Raw genomic sequence first — 14,869 nt, forward strand, 5'->3', positions numbered from 1 at the left:
GGTTTCTGACAGAGATTATCTGGTTTGAGGAAGGGGGGGTGTTCTTTCTCTTGAACATTTCTCCAAATCCCCCCGTACTCTATCAGTTGTCTCTCTAAAAAAAAATATTTACCTTCTATCTGGCAGATAGAGCGGGGTGGTGGGCCTCTCTTTCTGTCTAAAATATTTGGTGGGTACTGTCATGGGTGGGGGATAATTTTTTCTCTTTTTTTTTATTTTTTTATTTTTGTTTTAGGTATAGAAAGAGACGGGGCTGGGGATGCGGTCCATGCGGAGGAGGGGGGCGTGGCATGGAGGGTACCAGCAGCAGCGTAGGGACAGGGGGTGGGTGGGGGCCACCGCGAGGCCGCCGCCACGGTACGGCAGGCCGCCGCCATCGCCATCGCCTGGTAGTATACGCACTCTTTGCCCCAACTCTCTCTCACACGCGCGCGCGCGCACACACATAAAAATCGCGACTTTGGCGTGCGTTTTCTGGGCTTCATTCGAGGGTTCTTCGTGTTTGCTTTCTCCCAGAAGTGGCAGAGTTTAATACTTTCGTTGCATCTTCTGTTGCATGGACGACTTGCTGGGTTTTTGATACTTAAGTATTTGATCTTGCTTTTGTTTTCTTTCATTTGTTGTCGGTCAAATGAGGGATTTGAATGGGTTTTGCTCTCTCTTGCTTTGTCTTTTTCCTCCAAAGTTCATATTTTGCTTCTACATATATTTTTCCTGCTGCATGGGTGATATGAGCGAAACCTATGGGTTATGAGATGCTTGAAGTTCAGAGTTTTTTTCTTTTTTTCTTTTTTTTTGGATGTTGTTTTCGATCCGGTATAGGCATGTGTGGATGAGTGATTCCTGAGGGGTTTTACCCTCATCAGCTTTTGGTCGTGGGAGTGTTTATCATTTGCCCCCTAGAGCTTCTCTCTTTTTCTGGATTTTTTTCGTTGCTGAGGACAGTGAGCGAATCCTTTGCGTTTATATTCTTAAAGTTTTGGTTTTTATTGATACTGTATTTGATTTGGCTTAAGTAAGTGGAGTTGGGTGACTCTTGGGGTTTTTCTACCTTAAAACAATGGATGTTATACTTTCTTTTCACTCTTTTGCTTCGCAGAGAAGAAAAGTTTGCTCTATTTTTTTTGTCCCGAAGTTTTTTTTTTGTACCAAAAAAAAGTTTAGTTTTTGGGATTTGTTTGGGGGTGCTATGACCGAATCCTGTGGGTTTCAGATGCTTAAAGCTCTAATTTTTATTGATGTTGTGCTTGGTTTGGTATAGCTATTTGGAGATGGGGTATTCTCGGGTTTTGATACGGTTTTACTCAATTTATTTATTTCTTTATTCTTTTTTGTGCATGGTATTGTGATGGAATCTTATTCGATTCTGAAAGTTCTATTTTGTTTAATATTGAGTTTTTTTGGGGTATTGGTATGAATTTAATATATCGTTTCTGCATTCTGTTGTGCTTTGTGAATATGGAGTCTGATCTGAATGTCAGGTTTTTCCTCTCCCATTAGGTATTCACTATATGATGTTTAGCTGATTTGTTTATGCTTACACAAAGGGGAAAAATAAAAAGATGTAGAGTCCTTTGATTCATTTCTGTTGTTTATGTATATCTGCATGTAGTTCTTTGCTTATGCCTCTGGCAGTAATTCTTTATATATGGAGAGCTTTCCGGTCTATTTTGATTGTTCCTCTATGTGATTGTGGCCAAGGATCAAGTTCGGGATGGCTATCTTATTAATTGGAGTTGTTTAGGAAATTTGATTTTGTTACGTCGTATTTTAGCTGAAAGCTGAGCTAGTTACTGTTTAGGGACTGAAAATGGAACGTAGTCATTTTGCCACAACTGAATACCATTTAATGTCTTGATGCAACAATAAAGGAGAACGGTGGAAAATGATTGAATTTTTTTTTTTAAACATAAATAATTGTGAATGGTTTCTATCACTTATATATTTTCTTCAATAACCTGAATTATAAGTTAATATCAATGCCTTTGGTTCTCTATTTTCTTTAATCGCTTGAACTGTGGAGGTTCTCTAGAGAAGTATGCTTTCGTATTTGTATTTTATGGTAGTTGTGTCAAGAATTTGGATATATTTTTGGCATTTCAAGTTCAGATGGGTTTGTTCTCTTAGAAAATGGAAATGCTTAATGTTTCCTTAACTGGTTGTGCCTTTTCTTCTATTTTCAGTAAAGTTTATTCCTTTTTGCAAAAAAAATAGGGACATCAGAGTGTTCGGTTCCTCTGTGGGAGAAGAATTTCTGCACTGAGGTGTGCCGAATCCCATGGCATAGGATTTGTGATGTCAAGAATGTGATGGGGTGGTATGATGACATTGTCAAATGGAATGATTCAGCAGGAGAAGAGGCTTTCAGGAATGCAAAGGCCCGGTACTGGGCAGAGATTAATGGTCTCCACTGTAATCTTCCTCTGCCTGATCCTGATATGCATATTGACATGGTTTCTGATGATGCATATATTGATCCTCAGCTAGTAGAGGATCTAGAAGATGTGTATAAACAGCCATCTGGTGCAAGTTCTCCTGGAGGTTCTTCTAGTGTTGCAGATAAACCAATTCTGGCAACTGGATGGTTTCAATCAAAGGATCCAGGTCTGCATGAATGTCGCATTCCATCGGTGGTGGGGGATTCTGATGATCTATTCCCCATGAATGACACCAAACCTGAGCCTCATACTGTAAATGCTGAATGTGGCGATGCATCAAAGTTAGTCAGCAGGGATGAAGGTAGTGGTGAGAATGGTAACTCTCTCAATATGCCCATTCCTACTGTTGCAGATGAACTAGTACCAATGATTGGATGGATTGACATAAAGGATATTGTTCCAGAAGGGTGGGGAGATGACACTGAAGCTGAGCCTGTAAATGGTGATAATAATACTAACTCTGGCAATGCAGCAAATTTCATTGAATGGATTGACATAAAGGATATTGTTCCGGATGGGTGGGGGGATGACACTGAAGCTGAGCCTGTAAATGGTGATAATAATGGCAATGCAGCAAATTCGATCAGTTGGGATAAAGTCTCTGACAATTATGTTGGCTCAAAGAATAGTGGCTGGGGTAGTAGAGCTGTGCAGGATAGTTGCAATGTGTCGAATCAGAGCAGTGTTTGGGATGGTGGAGTTTTGCGGGATGGTTCATGGGTCAATCAAGGGGGATGTTCATGGGGGCATTGGGAGAACAAGACTAATGGCAGAAAGCGGAACAGAAACCGCTTTGGATCAAGATATGCTAATCTAAGATTCCAGGGGGAAGATCGCCGCACATAAAATAACTTGAGAAACTGCAGGGGAAAGAAGTGGACACACTATGGTTATGATAGTGTGAGATAAACCACCTCATGCTATGGGACAATGGAGCTCCATGCATTGTTTTGGTCCAATAAATCATCAAAGATCAGGCGAATCAATCCATGCATGGCAATGAAGAAATATTGTCCGAATATGTTTGATCATGTTTGTTGATTTGTCGATCTTTCTCATGAGAACCTGCATTAAGGGACAAGAAAATTGCTTTACCTTTGACATGGAATTGGGCATACAGTGTCAACCTATGCTGTTATTGAAGCTTTGTATTTTGCTTTCTTGCATGAGAAGTCTATGTAATTCTTCATTTGTTGTAATTTGGTATTATTGTGCTATATAGTATTCAGTGAGCTATTTTGAGTGCCTACTTGTCTGTGATTCACATATTTTTCACTCTTCTTCTTCTTCTTCGTCTTGGCATGCTAGTTTTGCATGTTCAAGTGTTCTTTCACTAATTTATGCACTGAGCTTATCAAATTTCTCAATGCAGATGCTGTTATCTACTGGTCTTTGTTTCTTGATATACATGGATCCCAGAAAACTAACATAAATTTATGAAGGTGCTGTATATCTTACCATATTTATTGGTATCTAAAGGTTGTTTATGATACCAAACTTTGTAGAGTCCCACATTCTTGAGTAATGTCTTCATGCATCTTTTTGCAGGCCATAGTATGCTCTGTTAGTCTGTCTTGTAGCTTCTGCAGTTAGCGCACAGTCAGCCTGAAAGTGCTGGTACAAAGCTGATGAACCTTTTGATGGTCAAACGTTGAAAGATTGACAAGAGGACAAAAAACGGGTAAGTGTTAAATTATTGGATGACTCTGTCTGTGGTCAAACATTGAATTAAAGATTGGTGAGAAGTGTTTTTTTGCTGCAGGGTATCATGTTTAGTATCATTACAGTGAATACTTGTTACTGACAAAGATTCCCAAAAAAATGTGTCTATAATGTTAATGCATGCCATACATGCATTTTGTTGAAACCAGGCAAATATGATAGAGATAACATATACAATGGATATGTTTTTGTTGAAATTATGAAAATATGGTAAAGCTGTCAACAATTATAAATGTCTGTGGGTGTTATATTGCTTTAATAACAAGTGTTTGGCATTCATTCAGTTGACTGCCTATGTGGATTTTCATTTGCTTTGATGGCAAGTGTTTATGATAAATTCAGTCCCATGTTTAAGCACTTCCTAATCTCATGCCTTTTCCATCCTTTGCATTTGCACATGACAAAGAAGTTATATCTTCTACTATATTTCATGTCTGTGGTCTGCATGTTTATGCTCATCACTACTATTCCCAGTACGAATCATGCATTAGATTTAGTTTTCTGCTATATGTCGTGACTGTGTACTGAATATTTATTCTCATCACTATGATTCCCAATATGAATCATGCATTAGATTTAACCTCTAGACTTGAATGCATATCACGTATATGTAATTACCTATTGGTTTATGTGGTTGTAGGCGAGAATTTTAATTATTACAAGTATAGTGGAGTGGAAGAATTAAGGCTCATAAATATGCTGAAGATGTGGAAGGGGAAATATTCTGCTTCTTGCTTATTATCGAGATGAAGGGATTTTGAGATAGATTAAGGCCAACAGAAGATTGTTGAATTTTAGGATGTGTGGGCTCAAGTCTCCAAAGAGACAAAAGAGTTAGTTCTTTGTGAATTTGATGTGTATGCTGCAATTGTAGCAACCAAACTAGGATAAGGGCTCGTTTTAACCATAGACAGCTTCTTGCTTATTATCGAGATGAAGGGATTTTGAGAAAGATCAAAGCCAACAGAAGATTGTTGAATTTTAGAATGTGTGGGCTCAAAAGTCTCCAAAGACACAAGAGACAAAAGAGTTACTTCTTTGTGAATTTTATGCCTAAGCTGCAATTATAGCAACCAAACTAGGATAAGTGCTCATTTTAAGCATTAGACAGCATGACGCCAGAACCATGGCAAGGATACAAGTGTTGAAAAGCTTAACCACTTGCAGTTAATGTACCATAGCTTAAATACTTCGTTCTCTTTGCTTCGTATTTTGAGAATGAAAATGCTTCATCTTCCCAAAAACCTCCTCAAAATGGCTGTAGACCACATCCCTTTAGGAACTGCCAAGGGCAAAGGTGGCCCCTAATTAACAGGCAAACCCCATGTATCATACCATAGACCAGGATTACACTGCACATTTTCTGGTGGTTCTTCTAGAAACATGGCAGCAATGTTTTGGGAATCTGAAGGGGATTTTTGAAGATGGCAGCTTTTCTAGATGGTAAAATCTGTTCCTGCTATAAAATCCCATATGAGAATAGGCCCAGAGAACTAAAATTATGTCTATGATGGAGGGTTCATGGTTCTAGGATGAGGACGGGGCCAAGCCCAGAATGTATGGGTGACACATCAGCCACAGGAGTACTCCAGCATATACACCAGGGCAACTAATGTCCAGCATATGACGATGTATGGAAGTCCCCGGCAGAGGAAAGGTCTGTAGGTGATGGCGTGTTCTGCTTCCTAGGGCTCAGAAATTGTTCCTATGGGGTGGTGCATGGCAGCTGGTATAGGTGAGGAAAGGCGGGCCACTTGAACCAGGAACCACTCTCTTAACAGGTGGCAAGAAAAGCTGAATAGGAAAGGGGATGATTGATGAAAGCCTTTGTAGTCATAAATAGAAAAAGGGTTCATATGGAGCTAGCATTTTGAGAATAGACCAAGAGACTTAAAATTATCTCAATGATGGAGGGCTTCATGGTTCTAGGTTGAGGATATCCTATGGGCTTTTGTAATCCTGCTGGAATCTTTTTTCGTTTTTAACTACCTGGTATATGGTTCTTTATGGAAAATCGGCTTCTATTATTTTTGCTTGCTGTTTTAATTAAATATTACAATTGCTGAAAATGGGGTAGTCTAGTTTTGTTTAATGAGGAGTGTGGAGGCTGTTGGTTTCATTGCTACATATCTGATCTTCTATATATTGAAGTGATTTAGAAATCATAATTAAAGAGTAGGATTGCTGAAAACATGGTAGTTTTGTTTAATGGGGATTGGAGTTTGTTGATTTCATTGTTGTATATAGAAGGGATTTAAGAATCTTACAGAATCCATATCATTAATAATTGTTCTACCTTTCTAGGTAGAATCTCCAATAATGTTTCTGGCATATTGCACTTGGAATATTTATGCTATTTATCCTGCTTGTAGAGGCCCATATTATCTAATTATAGGGTGCATACATTTGTCTAAGGTTGTTTGCTTGCAAGTTCTCCTCAACGCTTCACCTCAACCCTTCACCCAACACACACTCATGTGTATGCATATGCATGCATGTATGTGGTGCGTGTACATGTCAACTCCAATGGTTAGAGGAGTATCCTGTCATTCATATTGCTTTTATATTAGTAGCCCTATGTATACAATAGGGGTGAAAATAGGTCGGGTCAGGTAATGTGTGACCCTGACCAAATCTGATTTCTTGTTCGGGTCCTAATTTTGGACCCAAACCCGACCCGATAGAAGATCGAGTTGGGTCAATTGGGTCCACCGCTATAATTTTTGACCCAACAGGTCATTCGGGTTAGATGGAGTCCATGTATAATCCGGACCCAACCCAAAAAATTTGGGCCTGATTTGGGTCCGGGTTGGGTTAACCCATCTATGGCTTCAAAACTTGTATTTGCACCCTCACGGCCTGCAGCCTGCAGGCCTAAATAAGTTTACAGATTCGGGTTGGGTTGGTTGTAACCCGCGAGCCCAAATAATTTTACAGATTCGGATCGGATCGGGTCAGGTCGTAGAATTGAAAATCCAAAATTACCCAAATTTCAAATGGGTCGAGTCGGGTCGGGTTTGAATTCAATAGACCCAGACCCAATCCGAAAAATGAAACGGGTCCAATTTTAGGACCCTGCCCCACGATTCCTCCAAAATGCGTCGGGTCGGGTCTAAGTGGGTCGGATCGGGTCGGGTCTCGGATCAACCCGACCCAGATGCAGCCTTAGTATACAACTATATGCATATATTGTCATCGTATAGGATTATTGGATCAAACTGCCTAATTTATTCCTTATCGTATCTTCGCAACCACAAACTATTCTAGTTCATGGTCTCTTCATAGGCTGAGAGTTGTTGGAAGCCAAGCGATTCCATGTAGTTCAGCCCGATAAGGGCATAGTTCGGGCCCTTAAACCCTCCCTCCCTTGATTATTGAGGACGAAAAGGTCATCAGACCCTTTTCTCTCTCTATTTCGCTCATGAGCAACATATGAGAGGAGAAAGAGAGCAATACGAGAGGAGAAAGAGCGGAGAGGAGGAGAGGGAGAGAGTGTAAGGGGGAGCAAGGAGAACTTTGGCCAAAATTTTGTATCTTGGCATAATTTCATGATATATCATAGATCTTCGTTAGGTTTACACAATGGTATAACTTTTAAAAATATATTTTGGATTAAAATTAATAAAAAGTAATGGAGATGTTGGATTCCAAAAATTAGTATCATGCTTGAGGTCTAACATGCGATATGGTTATCTATTTATGACAGCAATTTGATTGGTTTTCAATATATTAATTGCTTTTGAATAAAATTTCAATCTTAAAGTAATTTCTAGATTAATTAGGCTATTAATGCTTAATGGCTGAAAAATAAATGTGGTACCTCTTATCAGAGGCTATATTAGCCTTATTTTAAAATTTAATTTTCAAGATTTTATTTAAGTTAACATTATCAATTCAAAAATTCATGCAATTTGAATTGCATGTAAAGATATTCTAAACAATTTTTTTGGAGCATGTATTATATGTTAGTCAACTATACATACTTTTGTAGATTTAATATGAAAATAATACAATAAAGTATTTTGAAAATTTAAAATTATATAATATTGTTTAGAAGTAATTTTTGAGACAAATAGGAATTTCTAGAAATTTGTAAAATTATAAATTAATTAATTTAAATTAAAAAAATAACTCATGAAAGATCATGGATAATTTGCAAATGTATGATGATAATATATGCAGCCTTTTTCTTTTGTTGATAAGGAGTGGTTTTAAAAATTTCTGGATTAGGTGGTTAGTGATGGAGCTGAAAAGCAAGAATTTTAATAAAAGCAAGGATTAGGTGGTGACCCTGTCCACCATGACAAGTGAGAATTTTAAAAGCCATGCTTGCCATTGCTGAGTTCTGAAATGTTAGTCAGCATCTTTAATATTGTCACAGAAACTTCTCCCCCTTGAGGGTAGGAGAACCACTGTCCTATCACTCTTGGAATCCAGCAGATTACGAGGTCTACGACCTAGATGACATGGAGGAGACCAAGTTTCCGGCTGCCATACGGGCTAGTAGGGAGCAATGGGGAATGAATGAGGTGGCTACATGACTAGAAGGCAAATATTGGCAAAACAATTTAGGGATATACCAAGGTTCGCTATTAAAGAGATGGTTTACTAGGTGACCCTGTCCACCATGTCAAGTGAGAATTTTAAAAGCCGTGCTTGCATGCTTACCATTGCTGACTGCCGAAATGGTAGTCTAATGTTGTAACAGAAACTTCTTTCATCTGTGAAGCCAACCCACACACACCCCAAAAAAAAAAGTTGTCAAATATATGATGGTAAGAATGTGTGAACTTAAAGTTCAAAAGTAATTATCAAATCTACGGTAGACTATCTTGGTCGATGGAATCAAGGCCATCCATCAGATGTTTCTTCTTGAATAGAACATAATGTGATAGAATGTTTTGGACGCCTCCAGATGGTGGCTGTTATTGGTCCACTGTTCAACTGAATATGATAGAACATATTTTAAATTCAAAATTCTATTTTATAATGTGAAAAAGTGGCTTGAGCAAATAATCTGTTAATTTTCAATTATTAGCTTTTATTTTCTGTTATAATGCCTAAAACAACCATCAAAACAGCTGATTTTTATTCTCAAGTGTACCTTCTCCAGATTAATCTTGGTAAAAAAGTTATTCTTAATTTCTTGTGTATGGTAAATGATGATCTCAGTGAGGATTCATTCTTTTGAGAATATCAGTGTTATTGAAATATTGTCTTGATAGGCCACTCTAAAATGGTTCTAAAGGTTGTTCTTTTAAACCTTGCGCAGCTATAGAGAGACAAGACTAATAGGCTTCCTTAATCGCTTTTATTGGCTAAATCACAGAGATTGGAGACCGGCCCATTTAGGAGAGTCGAAGCGAGGTGAGTGGTCTAGACTTTATTGTTGTTTTCAGAGGTGTGGAGAAATCTGCTGTTGAGCAGCCTTATATTAGGTTATAGATGAATATTTCGGATTCCTGACTACATATATTTTAGTCTGCTTGCTATCCTTCACCTACATTTTTGATAGTAATTATATAGAAATCGAGTTCTGTTGCTTGACATGTATGTGAGGAGGAATGCAAGATTAGTGTGAGCTTTGCTGATGATACGGTCTAGTATCTTTCCATGTAATCTTAGCTCAGTGTTTACTTTTGTTGCTTTTACCTGTCTTGTCTTGTATTCTGTGGAGTTAGTTTGGATTTATTTTTGTTGATAGGATGGTGGATCTCAGGACATGGTTCTCCAGTTTTATAATTCCTCTATCACCTCAATTATAAGGCAATACTATTATCGTTTAGGTTGTGCTTTTGATGGCGCTTGTTGCTTTCTGGTGCTGCTTTGTACTCGGAATTTTTGTAGCTTATCCTTGTATGAGTCCTAGTGGTATAAAGTTGTATTTCTTTCATTTGATGTTAAGATCACCTCTATTGTCTTGCAAATTTCTGACTTGATTAGAACTACGGTTTATTAATCCAATCCTATCAACTTTTGCAAAGAAGTTTATTCCTGATACACTCAAGTTTTTTCTCATTACATAGATGATTAGATAGTTGCCTCCATTTTGTTTATGTGAATTCAAGTCTACCAACTGACATATAAACTCTGGGCTACGGATTGCTTGCAACCCATGCTTGTGATAACTGTTTGAAGTTTGTCTATGATCTCTTTACTTTTGCAGTAAATGGGCAAGACAAGCATTATATTCATAGGTTAAATTCAATTCTCTTCAGTTAAAAGTTAGCAGAGGAGCAGCGGTCTTCAAATTATGTGTTTTTAAGCAGGTGTTTAGAATTCTTTTTTAATGGCACATGAAGCATGGTTTGAACAGTTGTCTGCGCCATCTTATGTGGCATGTACTGATGATGCGAAGAGAAACACAAATGCATATTGGATGATCTATGCCATGGATCTTGGAAACTCTTCACTTTTATCTATATTTTGTTTTGTAAATCCCGTAACTTATATGGATTATTGTTTCAGCCAGGACTGGAGCTAGTATGTAGTTAAATTACTGATGTTCTGTCTGTGCTGGCTATATGTATATGATGTCTCTGTCATTGAAGTTAAGAAAGATCTAAGTATGATTTCATTTGGAAGGGCGGTATCTGATTTTGTTCGGGAGCTTGTAAGTAGGATAGATGGAAGTAATATATTGTGTCGACTACGCAAGTGTAGAAAGCCTGTCAACAAGCGTATCCTGTATATATATAAAAGAATCAATTATCCTCCTGTGTAAAAAATCAAACTCATAGTTTTTTCATGTAAGGAAAAACATATACTGTTTGCTGAGTGTGCCTAACTTATTTGCTCTTTTATTTTTTTTCTTTAGGGGAGGACGTTGTTGCATTCATGTTGGAAAATCACAGTTTTCCATATCTCCTTGCATGGAGCATGGTGCGATCATATCAAAACTACCCAATTTATTCGCGCTTTTGTCTCGTTATTTAATAAAGGACGTTGTTGCATTCATGTTAGAAAATCACAGTTGTTAATGCCCCCCTGCATGGAGCATGCTAAGTTTATAACTTTATATTAAAACAAGATGGTGGTAGAGTTGTAGAAGATGAAAGGTTGGTAATTGCTATGGTTTAGTGCTGGCACCATGGTGAATGTCGCAAGCTACAGAATCAGAATCATCCATCACCAAACTCATTCATGTGCATGCAAAAAATTTCAGTCATTTATAGGAGATAATTGTTCTGAGCCTTAAAATGTTTCTGTTGGTGACAAAATGCCGTTTTGGACTCAGAAATCACACTAATCCCGAGCTGAGTAGCACGAAGAACACCGTTCATGCTCTTTCCAGGCACATTCTGAACAACGTTTATTACCAATTTATGGAATTATGGTCAACCATTATCTTTTTAGGTGGATAAATTCATTTTTCTTGCATGCGAGAAATACTAGCATGGTGAAGGCACCTTGGTTGCTGTACTGAGAAGCAGTTGCAGTCTTTGCTTATGGCTGTATTTCTATTTGAAGTTTCACATTGTGATTGTTTTTAATAAAAAAAATTGTTGGATCAAAATAAGACAAGCCTGTTATTGCTGGTATAAACAGCAAATAATAGTAGCAGCTTGATTAAGCTTTAGAAGTTTCCTCAAGAACATAATTCTTAGCAGAACTTTGTATCATGCCTTGTGGCTCATGGCCTCATGGGTAAGGATGATATTTTCTTATGTAGACTTAACCCGACAGAGTGAGATTGACACACATTGATTACACCATCTGTTTGACTGACTGCAGAGCAGAGGGGATGGTTTCTTTGGGAATTTCGGGGTGTATCCTTGGATCTTTATCTTTTTAACAAAACATACCAACAGAACTGGAAAACTAGATCCATAAATGACAGTTTTGAGATCAGGAAATAGTCTCTTGACTCTATATATCAATTTTTATTCCAAGGGTATGCTTTCTAGTAATTTTAAGAATATGCCAATAATCTTACTAGCTTTCTCACCTTTATAAATATTATAACACCACCCCTAGAAAAATTTTTCAATAAACTGAATCTATTGCTTTTTTTCTAATTCAACTTTCAAATAGATTAGAAACTAAGATTCCTGTTTCTTCCCTCGAATATACATTGCATATGCTTCATTGCTAGTTTTCTAAGAATAATATACCTGATTAGCAAACTATTTTATCTCAAGACTGCGAATGATACTACAATCTTTGTACGGAACTTGGAAAACTTACAAATAATTTGAGATCAATTAGCAGTCCTTTAAGTAATATTTTTAGTTGATAAACTCGATTGTCCCTCAGTCCCTTTTTTTTTAGTTGATAAACTCTTACAAGAGATTGCAAACTGTTTTAGTCCGTATCAAACTCAGAACTTAGAAAAGCAAGTTTTTATTTTATTCAATAACTAATTATATTTTGAGAAAGGAGTGGATTTTTTTTTTTTTGTAGTCCTTAGAAGAGATTGAGAGACTTCGAGTCCATTTGTGTCAACCAGAATTTTTTGAGCCGAAAAGCGCTTGTGCTAGTTAGAGAAGGTGGTTAGGGCATTTGAGTGGGAAAAAAAAAAAAAGGTGAAAATCGCTATGGTTATAATAATTGATGCATTGTGAGATTTTTGAGGTTTTGAAGTTTTTCACCTGTTTCTATTTAAAAGTGTGTATATGAGTATTTATTATTGCTACAAATAGCATACTCGACACAAGCAATAATGCACCTCTTGGAAAACCTTTGATTAATTAACTTGGAGTGAGCTCTCAAGGAGGGAGATGAAACCTTACCTTATTTTGTAGAAGGGAAGGAGGAGGACAAGATAGAGATGGAAATGGAGTGGAAAGAAGAGGACAACAATGAGGATGACGAGGAGATAAGAGAGCTGCATTAGTATCTTGAAAGATGTGTGTTCTGATTGAATGGGAGGCTTCGCCACCTTTGGTTTTACTAAATAAGCATTATGTGTATATTAGGTTGCTTTGTCAGCGATACGATGCTGGCCGAATTCATAGTTATTGAGAGAAGGTGTTGTCAGAAAAATCGAATAACCTTTCCCTCCAACTACTTTTCTGATATTCCTACATGGGCTGAGCGATTCATGTATATCTCCAAGGGTGTGATCAGTCCATGAATCACTCCTAGTTTGTTGTTCTATTAACACTTCTGCCTCCTATATGTACCTCACAGTTCAATAGGAAAGCATAGAGATTTCATCCGCTATATGGTATCAGAGCTCTCTTTTCTCCAACGAGAAGAAAGCGATCTTTTCTTTTTCTCATGGCTTCCAGCGATTCCTTTAATGTTACCCTTGCTATTGTTAATAACCCCACCACCACTACTCCATAGCTAATCTCAATCAATGCAGCAACCCAACTTCCTTCGAAGCTCACGTCATCTAACTTCCCCTCTTAGCGTGCACAATTTGTCTCCCTCCTCATCGGCTATGATCTCATACGCTATGTTGACGGTACAAACCCATGTCCACCGAAGGAAGACATGTCCTACTTCTCCTCCTCAGCCTCAACATCTCCATCTCCAACGTATCTTCTCTGGTTTCGGCAGGACAAGCTCCTGTTTCATGCAATCTTGGCTTCAGTTTTCAAAGCCGTTATTCCACTGATTGCTATATCGGAGATGTCTCATATAGCTTGGTCAAAACTTACTCGATTCTATGCCAATCGTTCTCGTACCAGAGTCATGCAGCTAAAAGAGGATCTTACCCATATCCAACGTGGTTCACAATCTGTGATCGACTTCTTGCATGCTGTGAAGATTATTGCTAATGAGTTAGATATTATTGATACTCCTCTCTCAGCAGACGACATCAGTCTTCATGTCCTTAATGGACTCGGACCAAATTATCGAGATATTGGTGCTCCAATCCGTGCTCGTGAGAATCCTCTCACCTTTAAGGAACTGCATGATTTGTTGCTCGGCCATGAGAGCTACCATCAACTGGAGACATCCATTGCCACTATGGTTGCGACTGCCCATTCCACTCAACGCCGGGCTTCCAACTTCCACAAGTTCCCGAACAAGAAGAACTCTCGGCCTCATTCTGGCAAGTCTAGGCCTCATCATCGTCATGATACGGTCTCCATTACTTGCCAACTTTGTGACATACCAAGACACTCTGCTAAAACATGTTGTGTGAAGCTGCGACCTAGCGCCTCTGTCAACTGCGCATCTCCTACCTCTTCTTCTTCGAACAAGAAATGGCTCGTTGATTCGGCGGCATCCCACAACGTCACTTCCGATCTTACCAATCTCTCAATTCACTCAGAATATGATGGCACCGATGAGGTTGTCATCGGTGATGGATCAGGTTTAACACATGTTGGCTCTACGACCATCCCCTCCACCACTCGTCCATTCAAACTTTCTAATACTCTTTGCATTCTGTCGATTAATACAAACCTGATTTCATTTCATAGCTTCACTAAAGACAATGATGTCTTCTTGGAATTTCATCCGTTTCATTTTCTTGTGAAGGATCAGAGAACGAAGGTGATGCTCCTTCAAGATAGATGTCAGGACGGGGTTTATCCACCACCGGCATCAGTGAAATCTACTTCTGCTACTTCCCTCGTCTGTAAATGCACCGCCATTGATGTCTGGCATCGTCACTTAGGCCATCCCTCCAACAAAATTCTTTCAAGAGAACTTAGTCGTTTTCCTATTCCCCTTCTATCTTCCTCGCATGGGAACTCTTTATATATTTTTTGTCAGTGCAATAAAAGTCATCGTCTTCCCTTTCGCCAAAC

General features: G+C 38.3%; 1 protein-coding gene across 2 annotated transcripts; it reads left to right on the forward strand.

Moving 5' to 3' along the window:
• The first annotated feature begins 257 nt into the window (after positions 1-257).
• On the forward strand, positions 258-10,719 carry LOC103698726 (uncharacterized). Of its 2 annotated transcripts, XR_016396164.1 has the most exons (3): positions 320-389; positions 3,811-3,880; positions 3,987-10,719. XR_016396164.1 is itself a non-coding variant. In XM_088702835.2 (2 exons), exons 1-2 carry the CDS (start codon positions 260-262, stop codon positions 3,282-3,284), a joined length of 1,200 nt encoding a protein of 399 aa, XP_088558961.2. In that variant the 5' UTR covers positions 258-259; the 3' UTR covers positions 3,285-3,687. The 2 variants fall into 2 exon arrangements, 1 of the variants encoding a protein (XP_088558961.2); XM_088702835.2 differs by lacking the exons at positions 3,811-3,880; positions 3,987-10,719 and adding an exon at positions 2,215-3,687 and having other exon boundaries at positions 258-389.
• The last annotated feature ends 4,150 nt before the right edge of the window (positions 10,720-14,869 follow it).

Source organism: Phoenix dactylifera, chromosome 8 (genome assembly GCF_051530095.1).
Source record: "Phoenix dactylifera cultivar Ajwa chromosome 8, Ajwa_hap1_PhDact_Kaust_v1.1, whole genome shotgun sequence".
In the NCBI taxonomy this organism is placed as follows: domain Eukaryota; kingdom Viridiplantae; phylum Streptophyta; class Magnoliopsida; order Arecales; family Arecaceae; genus Phoenix; species Phoenix dactylifera.